We start from the raw sequence: 15,433 nt of genomic DNA, 5'->3' as shown, positions 1-15,433 counted from the left end.
TCCATCCTCCTCCGCGCTTGCGTTCCACGCTTTCGTGATCCATTCTTGATCGATCTCCGCAGTCTCCAGCCTCTCTTTGGTGCCCAGGGTTTTCCAAACCTCCCTGCTGTATCTGCACGAGAACAGGAGGTGCTCGCTCGTCTCACTGAACAGACCGCACATGGCACAAGGCTCCTCGGGGCCAACGTGAAGGTAGTGGAGGTACGCTCGCGTTGGGAGCCTACCCCACAGGAGTTTCCAGCAGAATACTCTGATCCTCGGAGCCACCTGCAGGCGCCAGAGGTTACTCCACCCTGCCCAGAGTTGGTCACTCTGAGGAAGCAGGGACTGGTATATCGCCTTAACCGAAGGCGTCCCCCTTGGGTGCGGCCACCAGATCCATCTGTCCTCACTGGTGGCGGCACCCATGGGGAAGGTTGCGATCTCGAAGGCCAGCTCCATTCCTGCCTCTCTGACCAAACTCCTCGGATTCCTTTGGTGTTCACAGGTGAGGTCTGCCACACTCAGGTTTTCTTCCATTAGCCTAGGTGCCAGGACCCTTGGCAGTCTGGACCACGGGACCTCATGCAGCCATGGATCGAAAGCGGCGCGAGTGCCTTTACCGTTCCCTATCATCACTCGGCATCCCATTCTTAACTGAGAAGCTGTTTTGGTGAGAGCTCGCCACATCCAGGATGGTTGGTGGGTCTTCGTCATCTCCCACGGGTGCAGTCTCCCGTATTTGGCCTGCATTATGTTAATCCATGGCGCCTGCTCCCTGTTAAGCATTTTGAACACCAGCTTACCCAGGTGGGCAGTTCTGGCTTCTCTAAGTCGCCGGATTCCGAGACCACCCTGGTGCTTGGCCTGCATCACCTGCGCCCAGTTCATCAGGTGAAGGCCGTGGCCATCCTGGTTTTTCCACAGGAAGTGCCGGGCTTTTTTTTCTATCTCCTCCAGTACCCCATCCGGCACCCACGTGCTGCCTAGCCAGTAAGACGGGATCGCTAGCAGTGCCGCCTTGATCAGGGTAAGCTTGCCAGCCTGGGAGAGGAGCGTCCCTTTCCAGCCCGCTAGCCTCTTACCAATCCTCTCCACCAGCTCCTGATGCTCTTTCACCTTCACACGCCTCCCCGAGATGAGCACCCCGAGGTATTTGAACGGCATGCCAGCCGCCTTCAGCCCTAGCTGAACACTAAGCTGGCTGCCTTCTTCAGCTCCGATCCTATTGGACAGATACAGCTCCGACTTGTTGTAGTTCACCCTCTGGTTTGTGATGATCTCATATTGGCTCAGGCTCTCGAGGATGCAGTTGGCGTTCTCCGGCGAGGCTTCCAACATGAGCAGCAGATCATCTGCATAGAGCAGGTGAGACAGCTGCACATCTCTGACCCGAAAACCTCGCAGAAGGCCTCGCGCCGCCTGCTCGTTGATGAGACCCGATAGCACTTGCGTGACGATGATGAAGAGGTAGGGGGATATCGGATCGCCTTGTCGCAGGCCACTCCTGGGGGTGATCCAGGTGGTCGGGCACCCGTTTATCAGCAAGGCGAACCTGGGGGACGCTATGCACGCCTGCACCCAGTTGCACCACCGAGTTGGGAAACCCATCCGCCGGAGCGCGCCCACCACAGCCGGCCAACTGACCCTATCATAAGCCTTCTCCATGTCCATTTTGATCATCATAATGGGTTGTCCGCTTTTGTCCGTGGCCATGGAGTGTGCCACCTCCTAGGCAGCCAACGTGTTGTCTTCTAGGCTTCGGTCGGCCACAAACGCCGCCTGCTCCGGGCCGATAATTTTGGCCAGCACCACCTTAAGTCTATTTACCATGACCTTCGCTATAACCTTGTAAATGACATTACAGAGTGCAATCGGTCGATAGTCCGCCACCTTGAGGGGGTGCTCCTTCTTCGGGATTAATGTTATGAAGGTATCACCCCATGCTTTTGGCATGGCCTCACTGATGAAGAAGTGGCCGACGGCTCGGCAGAGGTCTTCACCCATGGTGTTCCAGTACTTGATGTATACTTCGGCTTGCATTCCGTCCGGGTCGGGGGCCTTCCCTCTCGGCAGGCTCCACGCCGCTTCCTTAATTTCCTCCGCCGTCACCGGCCTCACTAGGTCTGACGCTTCCTCTGTCGAAATGGTAGGGAGTGTTGGCCATTCCATCCTTCGGGGGTCTGCCTCTTCCGCTTCTCCCCAGAGCCGTTGGTAGAAGGATTTGAAACAGTGGATCACTTCGGCCTGCTCCTGAACCCAGCACCCATCGTCACTCTGGATGCCTGTAATCATGTTGCGACGGCGTCGCAAGGTAGCCGAGATATGGAAGAATTTCGTGTTTCTGTCACCTTCCTCCGTCCACCTTAATCGGGATCTTTGCAGCCATTTGATGTTGAGTTGCCTGTTTAGGGCTATCTTGTAGTTGTAGAAGCTCCTCAGGCTCTGCTGGCCCGCCTCCGGCAGCATGCCGTTGGCGTCTAGCTCCTCGAGGTCAGCCAGCTTCTGGTTTGTGTCCTTTAGCCGTCTCTCCACGCTCCCCATTGTCGCGCGATTCTAGTTGCTCAGGCTTCTCCTCAACTCACTCAGTCTGTGAGAGAAAGCTTGCATTGGGTTGCCGCCGGCTCGCCGCTTCCAGGAGTCTTGGATGATGTGCTGGCACTCCTCATACTCCATCCAGAGGAGCTCGAACCGGAATGGTCGCTTGCTCCTCGTCGTTCCTGCCGGCACCATGAGGAGCAGCGGCGCATGATCCGAAGCACCCCGGTCTAGGTGCTGGACTTTGCACTCCGGATGATCACTGACCCATTCAGTGTTGGCCAGGGCTCTGTCGAGCCGGATCCAGATGCGTCGCGAGCCTTGTTGGTTGTTACACCAGGTGTATGGAATACCCTCGTAGCCAAGGTCGCACAGCCCCGTCTCGTCCACAAACCGCGCAAAGGCCTTCCCTTTAGGCCCTAGGGTGACCACCCCGCTGCTTCTCTTCTCCTGTACAGACAGGAACGCGTTGAAGTCTCCCATGATCGCCCACGGCATGTTGATGGATGCTATGTTTTTCAGCTCCTCCCAGAGTTCCTGCTGCCCTTCCAGAGCGGTGCTAGCATACACGGTGGTCCAGATCCAGGTTTGTCCGGTCGTAAGGGTGATCGTAAGGTGGGCAGCATACCTTGATACCGTTGCCACATCAACCCACCCTAGCTCCTTGTTCCATATGACCAGGATGCCTCCTGCTCGGCCTTGCGCTGGAATGGCAAACCACGCCCGGCCTCTGCCAATCTTTTTAGCCACCTGCTCAGCTTCGATCCAGCTTGTGTGTGTTTCGAGCAACACCAGCATATCCAGATTATGATCACGAATCATAACTCTGCAGCGGTCGAGTGCCTCTTTCTTGCGGGCACCTCTGCAATTCCACACTAAGGTTTTTAACATTGGTAAACCTTGAAGTATGGTTTGCCGGCCGACGGTCAATGAGTCCGTCCCCTCTTGGAGGTGGGCCTGACCGCTCCACCACCGTTTGTGTTCTCGTTTGCCAGCGTCAGCTCTATCTCCATCTCTCCTTAGGCTTCATTTCCTTGGTTTGCCACCAGCGCCACCTGTAAGTGCCGTTCCTCTATTTCCATGTCCTTCTCCTCTCGGTCCGCTAGCAGCAGGCATCGCTTGACTCTGGCCACTGTTTCCTCGTGTTTTCCCGGCGGGCTTGTTTGTTGCACGGAGGGAGGGGCGAAGCCGGCAGAGGCAAGTCCATCTTGGACGAGCTGAGGTGGGTAGTCGCTGGAGTTCGAGCTCGGTCCTCCAGGCCGTTTGGAGGTTTTGACGTAGGCCGACCGTTGCGTCCGTCGGTCTCCCGAGCCGAGCCGTACCGTAATCCCTTGGACAACAGCCGTTCTTCCAATCTCTTCTCCGGCACGTGTCTGGGTTCCCTCTCTGCCGTCCAGTTCCATCCCTTCTGGCATTGATTGTTCCTCCATGGTGTCGACTGCGGGTTCATCCTCCCGTACTGAGTTCAGATTCGCTCTAATAGGGTGCTTCCTTCGGCCGGGCCCCACATCTCGCTCTTTAAATGCATCTCCTTCGGACGTGATTGGCCTAGCGTACGGCGGGTTCTGATTCGCTCTTTCCCTTCCTTGCTTGGGCTCCATCGTCTTCTTCTTCTTCTCTACGTACTCTGCACTTGCATGCAGCTCCTGGGGTCGACATTTCCATCGCTCGGGTCCTGCACCATCCTCCGCCTTCCGACTGGTACTGGCCTATTGATGGTCTGCACCATACTTGCCTGCACTTCTTCCCTTTTCGTGGCTCATGTAGCTCTGAGCGGACAGGTTCTTTCCTCTAGGCTTGCTCTCCCCGTCCTTTTTCCCCATGGAAGCCTGCTCTCTCCCATCCTTCTCCGGTGTACCGTTTGCGTAACTAGGTCTCCTTCCTTTCTGATTAGCCTGCCATCTTGGCTTCCTGTGCACGGTGCACCATGGCCCATAATAAATGCTGTCTTCTTCCTTTGCGTCCTTTCCCTTGTTAGGGTTTGTGCCTTGCTGTTCACCGCCTCCCTCTCCGGCATTCATCGCCGGCGCCTACACACCTTGATCTCTGTCTGTGTAACCACAGTCTTCCTCCTTGTGCCCTATCCTCCCACATTTAAAGCATATTTTTGGAATGCTTTCGTACTGCACACTTTGGTCCACTCTTTCTTCCTTTTGCCCGAGCCAGACCGCTGTTTTCAGCGGTTTGCTGAGGTCTACCTCAATGCACACCCGGGCAAATCTACTTCTGGAGTGATCTAGGGTGGTTTCGTCAACCCGTAGAGGACGGCCGAAGAAGGCAGCCACCGGGATGAGTGCCTCCAGCTCCCAGTATTCCTGCGGCAGGTTGTGGAGCTGGATCCAAACTGGCACCGTAGTGAAAGCCTCCGGGGATGGCCGGAAGTTATTGCGCCATGGGATCAGGTTGAGGACTTGGCCTTGGACTGTCCATGGACCGTTGGTCAGGACGTGGTCGAGATCCACCTCCTTTTCGAATCTGAATACGTAGTAACCCTCCGCCATATCTGAGACTGAGAATCCTTCTATCCCCTCCCATAGCTTGGCTAACCTGGATTTCAGCCAAGCCATCTGTATCCCCTTGCCCAGGAATCTGCCAAATAGGGTTAGCTTCCACCTATTCCGGCATTGCTCCAGCACCTCTGGGTCAATCACCACGCTGTCTTCTAGCTGGTTGCGTATTTTAGCCAATATCTCCGCCGGAATAGTGCCCGGTTTCACTGTTGTCTTCCTGCTTCCCGCCACTACGGAGGCCCAGGATGGCTTGCCCTCCCTAGGGTTTCTTTTGCCAGCAGCTGGCTGAGTTGTTTCCTCCGGCTCCGACACCTTTGACGATGTTGCTCTTCTTTGGTGCACATCTTCTCCTCCCGTAGTCGCCATTATTATGCACGCATCTAACCGAATTCTAGCTTAGTTATATCAAGTGGATCCTAGGAAACCCAAAGTTAAATTTGAGATACCCATGGATTGGCACCTAGTTGATCATTTGATTCATCCTATTGGAGGTAGACTGTCCACCACCTCTTCTTTTATAGTACTCGATAATCATTTGGAGAGCTATCTAAGTGATATAGTCAGGCTTCTTTTTAGGCAAATACTTCAATAGTTGGTAGATATCAAATTTAAATAGGATTTTGAACAAGTTTCAAACATTCAAGACAAATTCTTTTTCTCATTTTGGTCCTCCAAAAGCCAAAATACCTTTAGAATATTAGTCAAAACTCCAAAACTCTCTCTGTTAATATTCTTCTTTTTTGTTGCAATAAGGACAAGCACAACGGTGAAAATATGCAATCTATTTTGATCATTATTATTTCATAATTTTTCTGATCCTACCAAAGTTATTCTCTTTTTTTTGGGTTAATTTTTGTGTTATAATATTAATAGTATGGATTGAAGAGATTGGGTTTAATATTTTATTCAGTAAATATAATTGAAGGAATGCAGCAATTTAGTACCCATGTTGGGCTGATCCATGTAGGTCGATTTGAGCGGTTGTAGAATGTGAGTGAGTATGATCAAAGTGAGAGTTATTGAATGTGTATGATTGATGTATCATCACGCATCTAACGACATGTCCAAACTGACCAACATGAATAGCTTACATGGTATTTCAATCATGTTTCTAGATATATAAAAAAATGATAAGATATGAGTTGGATGTGGTAAACCACATATGGATCTATATTTTTGCGATGGATATGTATATTCAAATAAAGATATTCTAATGGTACCAAATCGGGTATGAATAGATCAAATATTCACCTATGTGAATCCAAATTCATATTCACTTATATATCCTAATAAAATTTATATATCTATATCTTGATTCGGATCCAAAGAGTTTTCAAAATTACTATATGTAATTTAAAATACATAAATTATATAACAAATTTGTAAACTAGTGTTCGAATGCTCGATAAAAACTTAGACATTGGGAAAATTTCATCTTAAGATCAATTTAACCTCCTTGGAATTTTAGACAACTCTAGAAATTCTAATATGAGTATGATTCAAACAATTTTCAAAATCTTGACATTATGAAAATTTCAATCTAGAAACATTCAAACTCAGCTCTCGTGGAACACTGAGAATGTTACGACCTATTCGAATGCAAGAGGAGGGTGTTCGAATGACATTTGTGAAAAACTCCTATGAACTTTTTATGCGAAATAACCTATAATCTTCAGGAAAACTTGTGTGCCACTGCTCATACAATAAATAACTAGATGTAAACAATTTTATTTTGATCAAAATTGCCAATTACATAAATACTAATACATATAATACCCTAGTGTTACTTTTAACTGACTATCTTTAACTCAAGAACCTACTTGTTATCTTAATATCGTAAAAAATTTAGTGTTAAGTAGCAAGAGCTTACGGTACCATAAGAAACTCACTAATCAAAATGTGCCTTTTAATACACTTCTAATTGCTTGAATATTCAAGATATTTCAATCTTACAAGCCATAATATAGTAAATAACACAACACAAGAAGAGTACATCTATACAATGTTCAAATCTATAGTAGAAAATTAATAGTCCGAAATATGATATTGCAGATTTTCCATCCAACCCTTTAGAGTAATAGTACTTCATGAAGTCCCTAACAAGTGTTTCTCTATAGAAAGGAGGGTTCTCCTCAGATAAGAGCTCCTTGATTGGGCCATATATCCGTGTAGAAGATGGATGGAAGTGGGTACTAAAGAAACAAGCAATTGAAATTCTTGGGCCCTCGTTCTTGGCTAGCACTCTGTGCTCCACACTCTGTGCTCCACGCTCTTGAACCTATCATTGGAGATTAGCTGAAGCATATGCAAAGAAAAAGAGAATTTTAGGTGATCCGAATTAGTCTACAGCAATGAAAATAATAGATACTCAATTGACTCAGAACATTTAGACAACAGACTAGTAATGCATAATATCATTTAGTAGAAATAAGATATAGCGTGGAGTCTATAGAATTAAGGTGAAATTATTATTGTCACAGCATTCAAAAAATTTCATAACTGCTAATGAAATCGTAAGCTATTTTAAAAATATCACATTCTGTTAGTTAAATCTAATTAATTATAGTTAAACCTGAATTTAAATTACAAAAAAGACTATTTTGTTATAATGAAAATTGCTTAAAATTGTTTAAAATCTATATAATGTTAGTTGATAGACTGATATCATGGGACAAGAAAAGATAATATTTTTTATGCAAGATAAAAATTATTGATGAATATGTTACAATTTAAACTCCAAGATATAAGATATAAGGATATTTTAGTCATTTATGTAAACTTGTTAAATTTATCAATCATTTATTAGGAATATTTTACAAATATTTTTGTTAAAAACTAATCAAGAGGGACAATTTTTGAGAGTCAAAAAGATTTTTTTCAGTTGCAATTATGATCTTTTTAAAAATAATGTACTTGTAATATGATACTTCAAAAGTTTTACAATTATGTAAAAGAAAACTCTTAATATTTTGGAGGCCACGTTAGCTGGTCTTAATTTCCAGTCGAGCTACTCAACTCGTTTACACCTCCTATTATGATAAGCTAGACTCGAAATAAATATGAAGCATAAACCAATGAATCAAGTCGATATTCATCAAGCCGTAGTTATTTGACAACCATATTAAAGAACAAGTTTTATACTAATGGCCAAATTAATTAAGAAGAAAAAAGAATTACATACCCTAACAGTTCTTTTTAAATTTTATCCACCCTCACCTGTAGGAGATCGCCTATATTTACCACGAGTGCTCCAGGAATAGGAGGAACATCAATCCACTGGTCTTAAATTTTGCATGTTATCAATTTTGACTTTGAAAAAAAAAAACTATGAGCTCTCGCGAAACAGAAGACGACGGAAATAGGCCCCCAGCCCCTGCTGGAGGAGAAGACGTCCACCTCAGAAGAGCAACGGCGTCCAAGCCAGCTAAAGAAAAGGAAGCCTATCCGCCCCCGGGACCCGAGCAGACAAACCACAGAACCTGGGCCTCAGTAGCAGCCGGCAACAGGCGGCCAAAGGAAAATATAGGGAGGATCCTGGCTGAAATACTTGCCAAACTCAAGTAGCAAACGACGGACTGTGTCATTGTCGACCCTGAGGTGTTGGCCAAATGCAGGGAAAAATGGAAGCGTACCCTCTTTGGGAAGTTCCTGGGAAGAGGACTCCCTCTAGAGAGACTCAAAAGCATTCTAGCGAGACTATGGCGAGGCATCTCCGGATTCTCCGCCTCTGACATGGACAATGGATTCTACGCATTCCGGTTCGACAAGGATGAAGACATGGACTACGTGCGGAGAAACGGCCCATGGACGATCACTGGGAAAGTCTTGAAGTTGATACCATGGCAGAACAACTTCAGACCTTCCCTAGCAGCGTTTGATACTGCTCCAACTTGGGTCCAATTCCATAACCTCCCAAAGGAATACTGGGAGTTGGAAGCTCTCATCCAGGTCGCAGCTTACTTTGGGAAACCTCTGGGTGTTGACGAAACAACCATGGATCACACCAGAAGCCATTTCGCTCGCGTATGCATCGAAATCGACCTCTCGCAGCCGCTGAAAACAGTAATGTGGCTTGGCCCAAAAGAGGATGAGCTGGAACAGACGATCATCTACGAGAGTATCCCAGACATCTGCTACAAGTGTGGAAGGATAGGACACAAGGAAGAGCGATGCAACGAGCCTAGCAAGGAAAGGGAAACAACCGGAGGGAACGGTCAGGCCGAAACAACCAAGGAAGAGGTCATTATGGGTGAAGGAAGCACTCCAGTAGACCCGGAAGCAGCTCAAGCTAGCTCTGTCGACGGCCCATGGCTAACGGTGCAAAGGAAGGCCAATAGGAGGCCGCGGGCAGAGCCACTAAAAGCCAAGGAGCTGGTGCATCCCGCTCAGGCTGCACCCAAATGGCATACCCAACCAAGATTACGGGGAGATCACGGCGACGGCAAAAAGCAGCCCGGCTGGCCACCCAGCCAACATGCTCCGTCAAACAACCCAAAACACCACCAAGAGGTCAAGAGGAAAATGCCTAACGGCAGCCGTCGAACCGACGGAAAGAGCACCCCACGGCCACAAGGCCGCGCGCAGAGTAGCTCGTACCCCACGAAGAAGAAAGAGGCAAAGCCGCGTCAGGGGAGAACAGCGCCACACACTACCGAGGCCCTCAAAGAGAGGCGTCCAAGCAAGCTTTCAGACCCAGACGTGAGAGTAATCCTGCTCCATCCATGCAAGCAACCATCAGGGAGGAACCCACACCCGACACGTGGAATGAACATTTAATTGGAAGCGATGGAAAGGCGGAAGAAACAGCAGGCTCACATGCATACGTAGAGTCTGTTCAAGCCAGCAGGGTGGCCACCATAAATGGGATTGACATCCGCCTGGGCTCTGGCCATGCTGGGTCCGCTCGCTCCGCGTACGTCAAAACCATCAGAAGCCAGACCCATCCGTCCACCTACCCGCCAGAGATATACCAAGACGGCATGGCGAGCTTTCGGACCACGCCGGAACCCTCCAAGGACCCCAGCTCTCAGGCTAGCCACGAAGGATTAGTGCTAACTGTCCGGCAAGCTCTCCTACCAGCCCAACAGCACAATGCTGAATGCAGCATGGACGAGGACGATACCAACCTGCAACTCGCCCTGGTGGACCCAACCACGGCCACGCACTCAGAAGCAGTTTCCATGGAAACGGAGGGCAATGCAGTCGAGCCAGCAGCAGGCACGGAGAGAGCACCTACCTCTAAGCGAGGCAGGTTACACTAAGGTCCCCCACACCTCCAATAGTTTACTTATGAATAAGGCCTTGATATGGAACTGTAGGGGCGCCATGAAAAAAGAAGTCCTGGATAGATGCCGGGATCTCAACCGGAAGCAAAAGATGGAAATCCTGGTCCTTCTTGAAACACATGCAGACTGGGCCAAGGCAGCCACGGTGGCCAAAGCTGTCGGGAGATGCTGGTCTTGGTTCTCAGTGCCCGCGGTAGGAAGCTCCGGGGGGATCATAGTAATGTGGAAGACCAAGCTGGGATGGGTGGATATCCTAGCAACCTCACGCTATGCTGCCCACCTAGTCTTCACTTCCAAGAACGGCAACACCACGCTCATGTCGGTGGTTTATGCAAGCAACATCCTCGAGAAACAGCAACACCTATGGGACGAGCTCCTCCAGCTCGCCGCCATAAACATCCCTTGGGTGGTGGCAGGGGACTTCAACGCCTACCTCAGCACTAACGAGAAGAAAAGTTGCGGAACGATCGAGCTCGGCCCGAAGGGAAGAGCATTTGCGGACTTCATTGAAGCAGCTGGTCTATGCGACCTCGGCTTCGAGGGGCTGCCCTATACGTGGTGCAATAACCAAGATGGGAGTCGGTGCATATGGGTGAGGCTGGATCGAGTGCTGGCAAACACCAGATGGCTAGGACAGCACCCTATGGCCAAAGTTAGGCATCTCGACCGCACAGCCTCCGACCATGCACCACTCCTCCTGTCAACCCCGAGGACAAGCTCTCCAACAGCGCGTCCCTTCCGCTACGAACTGCTCTGGCTAGAATACAAGGAGAGTGAGCAGATAGCGAGGGAAGTGTGGGTTGCCGGACGCCGCGGGAATCCCATGCACGCCTTCACCCACAAGATCTGCCAACTCCAAGCAAAGATGAAACGCTGGAGTCGGGACACAGTAGGCGACCTTGAAGCCAAGCTGGTCGATATCTGTCAGGAGCTCGAGGAGTCAGAGCAGCTGGATGCCACCGGAAACCTTCCCTCAGACGGACTCGGCAGACTCTGCAGCCTCTACCACCACAAGTCAGCCCTCAGCAGACAGATCAACATAAAATGGCTACAGAGATCGAGACTCCAATGGGTTCAAGAAGGTGATCGAAACTCCAAATTCTTCCACCTCACGGCGACGACCCGACGTCACCGCAATAGGATCTCCGGCATCTTCCAAGACGACGGAAGGTGGGTCCAATCCAAGGAAGAAGTGGAGGAGACCTTCCACGCGTTCTACAGCAAATTATGGGGCCCGATAAGTTCAAATGAATCGCAACCCACCAGCTGGCCATCCCTGCCTAGGATATCACCAGAAGAAGCCGAGCATCTCACCGGAGCAAGACGTAGGCGTAAAATAAAAAAGCCCTGTGGAATCTCCCTCGGGGCAAAGCTCCGGGCCCAGATGGTCTGCAGGTGGAAGTATACATCAAATTCTGGGATGTCATGGGCAGCGGCCTCTGCGAAGCCATAAGCCACTTCTTCCGCCATGCTAACTTGCCCCACCACTGGGGCAGAACCCTAGTAACCCTAATTCCGAAGAAGGATAGCCCCACTTGTGTAAAGGACTTCCGCCCAATCTCGCTGTGTAATGTCAGCTACAAGATCATCTCCAAAATCCTAGTGGAGCGCATGAAAGCCCTCCTACCCAGGCTAGTCGGGCCGGAGCAAGCGGCCTTCATTGCCGGCAGAAGCATCTCAGACAATACATTGGCGGCCCAGGAAATAGCTCATTCGATGCACCACAACAGAGGAGAGCCACCGCTGTTGATACTCAAGCTTGACATGGAGAAAGCCTTCGACCGCGTCAGTTGGGCAGCGGTGCACCAGACGCTGACTAGAATGGGTTTCCCTGAGCAATGGTGCAACTGGACCATGGCCTGTGTTACCTCTCCGAGGTTCGCATTCCGCATCAACGGCAAAGAAACAGTGGCCGCCGCCACACCGCGGCTGCGGCGGGCGACCCACTATCGCCATACCTCTTCATCCCGGGTCTCCCAAAACCTGACGAGTCTGCTCAACGAAAAGACTGCTTCAGGCCAACTTCAGGGCTTCAGAACGGGGGACGTCCAGCTCACTCATATGCTATATGCGGACGATCTCGCGGGTCACAAAGACAAGCCACGCCCCTCACCGTGTCGGCGATCCTCGATCGCCTAGAAGAGTACTCCCGGCTGACAAACCAGAAGGTAAACCTCGATAAATCCGAGCTTTTCCTGCCACAATGGATCAAACCGGAAGAGAAGGAGATAATCTGCAACTCCCTCGGACTCCGACCGGCCTGCATGCCTTTCACCTACCTGGGTGTCCAAATCTCAGGCCAACGCATCAAGGTGAAGGAACACAGTCACTTAGTCGATCGGGTGGCGAAGAAGCTAGCGGGCTGGAAAAGAGGGGTACTCTCGATGGCCGGCAGGCTCACGCTCATCAAGGCCACCATGCTAGCGATCCCCGCATACTGGATGGGCAGCACTTGGTTGCCGGACTCAGTCCTGGAAGCCATCACCAAGAAAGCCAGAGCTTTCCTATGGGAAAATGGCAACAGACGTGGTATGCACCTCATCGGATGGGATACAGCTACGCGCCCTAAGGAAGAAGGCGGCCTGGCCATCCTAAAGCTCACGCAGGCCCGCACGGCACTCGCCGGGAAGCTGCTCTTCCAAGTGCTGAACCAGGCAGATAAACCATGGGTTCGCATCCTAACGGCAAAATATGGGGTGCTAAACCCATGGGATCCGAGCACGCCTCCCAAGGCCTCCTGGGTATGGCGGGCCCTAACCAGAACTGCCTTAACTATGCGAGCAGGCTGCCGCAAGCTGGTGGGCAACGGCCGATCAACACGGGCAGCCGTAGACCCGTGGATCACTCCAATACCGTGGACCCGGCAACCGCGCTGCATGCACCCTAGCCTGCTGGACGAGAAGCTGCTAGTGAGCGACCTGAAGGGCTGGCCAAGCGAAAGACTACTGTCTGACGCCGGGTCGGACCTAGCCTTCGAAATCACCTCGGCTCTAGCGATAAGGACCGAAGAGCCAAACAGATGGATTTGGTGGCCACACCGGGAAGGAGAGCCACGCGCTAAGTCCATCTACACCCACCTTCAACCCGGCAGCCAGCCCAACTAGGAAGGGTGGCGAGCGCTGTGGCAGCTCCCGTTGGCTCCGCGGGTACACCTGTTTATATGGAAGCTCTGCTGGGGCAGACTGCCCACCCGCGCCTACCTGTATGGGCTTCGCATCGGGCCAGACGAAAAGTGCGCCCTGTGCGGCATCCACCCGGAGACGACAGACCACCTATTCTTCTCATGCAGATACGCGTTGGAAGTGTGGGCCCCGCTAGCACAGAGCAAGCAAGCCTCGGACACCAACCGAGACGAGCCACGTCGGAGCAAACCGGCTCTGCGACGAAACACAGGACCCTGCATGCAAAGCCTTAATCGCGGCAACCCTCTGGACGGTGTGGAAACAGCGGAACGCACGGGTGTTCCGAGGAGAAAACGACACGGCGAAAACGGCAGTTCGCAGGGCGGTGCAACTCGCTCGGGACTACGCCAAACCAACCCGGCAAACGCTCAAGCCCACTAGGCCACGGAACGAATGCAGATGGGTGGCCCCACCCCCTGGCTGGACCAAAGTGAACGTGGATGGCGCCCACGCACCGGGCGACTACCAAGCGGGAGTAGGAGCTGTGCTCAGGTCGGCAGACGGCGCGCTCCTGCAGGTAGCTTGGGAGCCCACGCCGGCAGGTTCGGCATTACAAGCCGAGGGTATGGCCCTTCGGCTCGGGCTAGTCCTAGCTAGTGACCAAGGACAGGTGGTGGTAGAAACCGATTCTCTCGAGCTGGTGCGGATCATGAAGTCGGAGCTCGGCTGCCCCTGGAAGCTCCGAAACCTAGTTGCCGAGTGCAAATCACTGCTCGGCTCTCTCCCAAACTATCGCCTCACCCATACAAACAGAGAAGCCAACCATGCGGCTGACTGGGCGGCCAAACGGGGCAAGGCTGCGTCGCACTCCGTCCGGCTAAGGCCGGGGGACCCCATTCCCGCGGAACTTTGTAACTGCCTAACGTTCGACGCCTTAACCCCACTTGGGCGTTAAGCCAGCTTAATATAGCTCTTATTATCAAAAAAAAAAAAATCAATCCACTGGTCTTCATGAAGAATCTGAAGCCCACCGACATGATCTTGGAGGAGAACGGTTAGAAATCCAGAATCCAAATGCCTGCTTGTCCCAATGGTGAGCTCGGGCTCAGGACACGGAGGATAATAATGGCACAGTAGAATTTGCCCTTGATTGCAGTCAATGTCCGTTAGATAGCTCGGACTAAGTCCGAGTGCCTCTGATAGCAACTCGAATAAAGTATACCCTAATCCCTTGACATGCTTAGAGTACTATAGGAGTGCTTCCCTACAATTTGAGTAGAAAAATTCTCATGCTTAATCATATAAGAGATCATTTGGATTTAAATATATCAAAATAAAAACAAGGCTAGCATCTAGGAATAATTCCATGATAATTTTTTTTTATTTTTTTTCATCTTTTTATCGTAGCCTTGTTTGCTTCCAAATTAAATCGGTGCTATCGATGCGAACCTGCAAGAATCCAGCGGCTCGTCGGGGGCCGATGGATCCGGCGCCATGCGATAGTAGAGGGTGTGGACCATATTATTTGAGACAACATATGCAAACATTAAGGTGATCACATACTATGTGATACTAGTTAGAGCTTCATTGATCCCAAATATATTATTCAATTTAAAGGTGCAATATCTCAGAGACACATCTAGACGTGATCAAACGGCCTAGCCCGCTCGTGCCCGGCTCGACCCGGCTCGGTTTGGACTAGGCTAAGCCCGGCTCGGATCTGATTTAGGCCCGGCCCGGCCCGAGCCCAAACTACCCATGGGCGGCACAGGCCAGCTCTTTGCCCGCCCGACCTGGCTCGGAAGCCCGCCTGATTGGCCTGCAACTAGGCCCACCCGTTCTGCTACAGTAAAAACCAAGTAAAAATTTGGTACTGTACCATTTTACATTTTTAAGCACATATTTACATTTTTTTAATTTATTAATATTTTTTAAAATAGAATATATATATATATATATATATTTTTTTTTTTTAAAAAAAAAAAAATAAGCTAATAGT

General features: G+C 50.3%; 2 protein-coding genes and 1 pseudogene across 2 annotated transcripts; all 3 read right to left on the bottom strand.

Annotated features, from left to right (window-relative positions):
• Positions 1–2,535: 2,535 nt before the first annotated feature.
• Positions 2,536–3,408, bottom strand: LOC140783989 (uncharacterized). The gene has a single exon (XM_073131167.1). It carries the CDS (start codon positions 3,406–3,408, stop codon positions 2,536–2,538), a length of 873 nt encoding a protein of 290 aa, XP_072987268.1.
• A 1,139-nt stretch (positions 3,409–4,547) lies between these two features.
• Positions 4,548–5,393, bottom strand: LOC140783988 (uncharacterized). Its single transcript, XM_073131165.1, has one exon. It carries the CDS (start codon positions 5,391–5,393, stop codon positions 4,548–4,550), a length of 846 nt encoding a protein of 281 aa, XP_072987266.1.
• Positions 5,394–6,946: 1,553 nt separating this feature from the next.
• Positions 6,947–14,930, bottom strand: LOC140783987 (1-aminocyclopropane-1-carboxylate oxidase homolog 11-like; annotated as a pseudogene).
• Positions 14,931–15,433: the final 503 nt, after the last annotated feature.

This window comes from Typha latifolia, chromosome 3 (assembly GCF_019914945.1).
Source record: "Typha latifolia isolate L0001 chromosome 3, TyphaL0001v2, whole genome shotgun sequence".
NCBI lineage: Eukaryota > Viridiplantae > Streptophyta > Magnoliopsida > Poales > Typhaceae > Typha > Typha latifolia.
Note: the sequence above shows the minus strand (reverse complement) of the source record. Positions and strands in the feature narration are given on the sequence as shown.

What these genes read in the sequence shown, in the direction of transcription:
- LOC140783989 (XM_073131167.1), bottom strand. Translation starts at nt 3,408, where the DNA reads ATGTTAAAAACCTTAGTGTGGAATTGCAGAGGTGCCCGCAAGAAAGAG.
- LOC140783988 (XM_073131165.1), bottom strand. Translation starts at nt 5,393, where the DNA reads ATGGCGACTACGGGAGGAGAAGATGTGCACCAAAGAAGAGCAACATCG.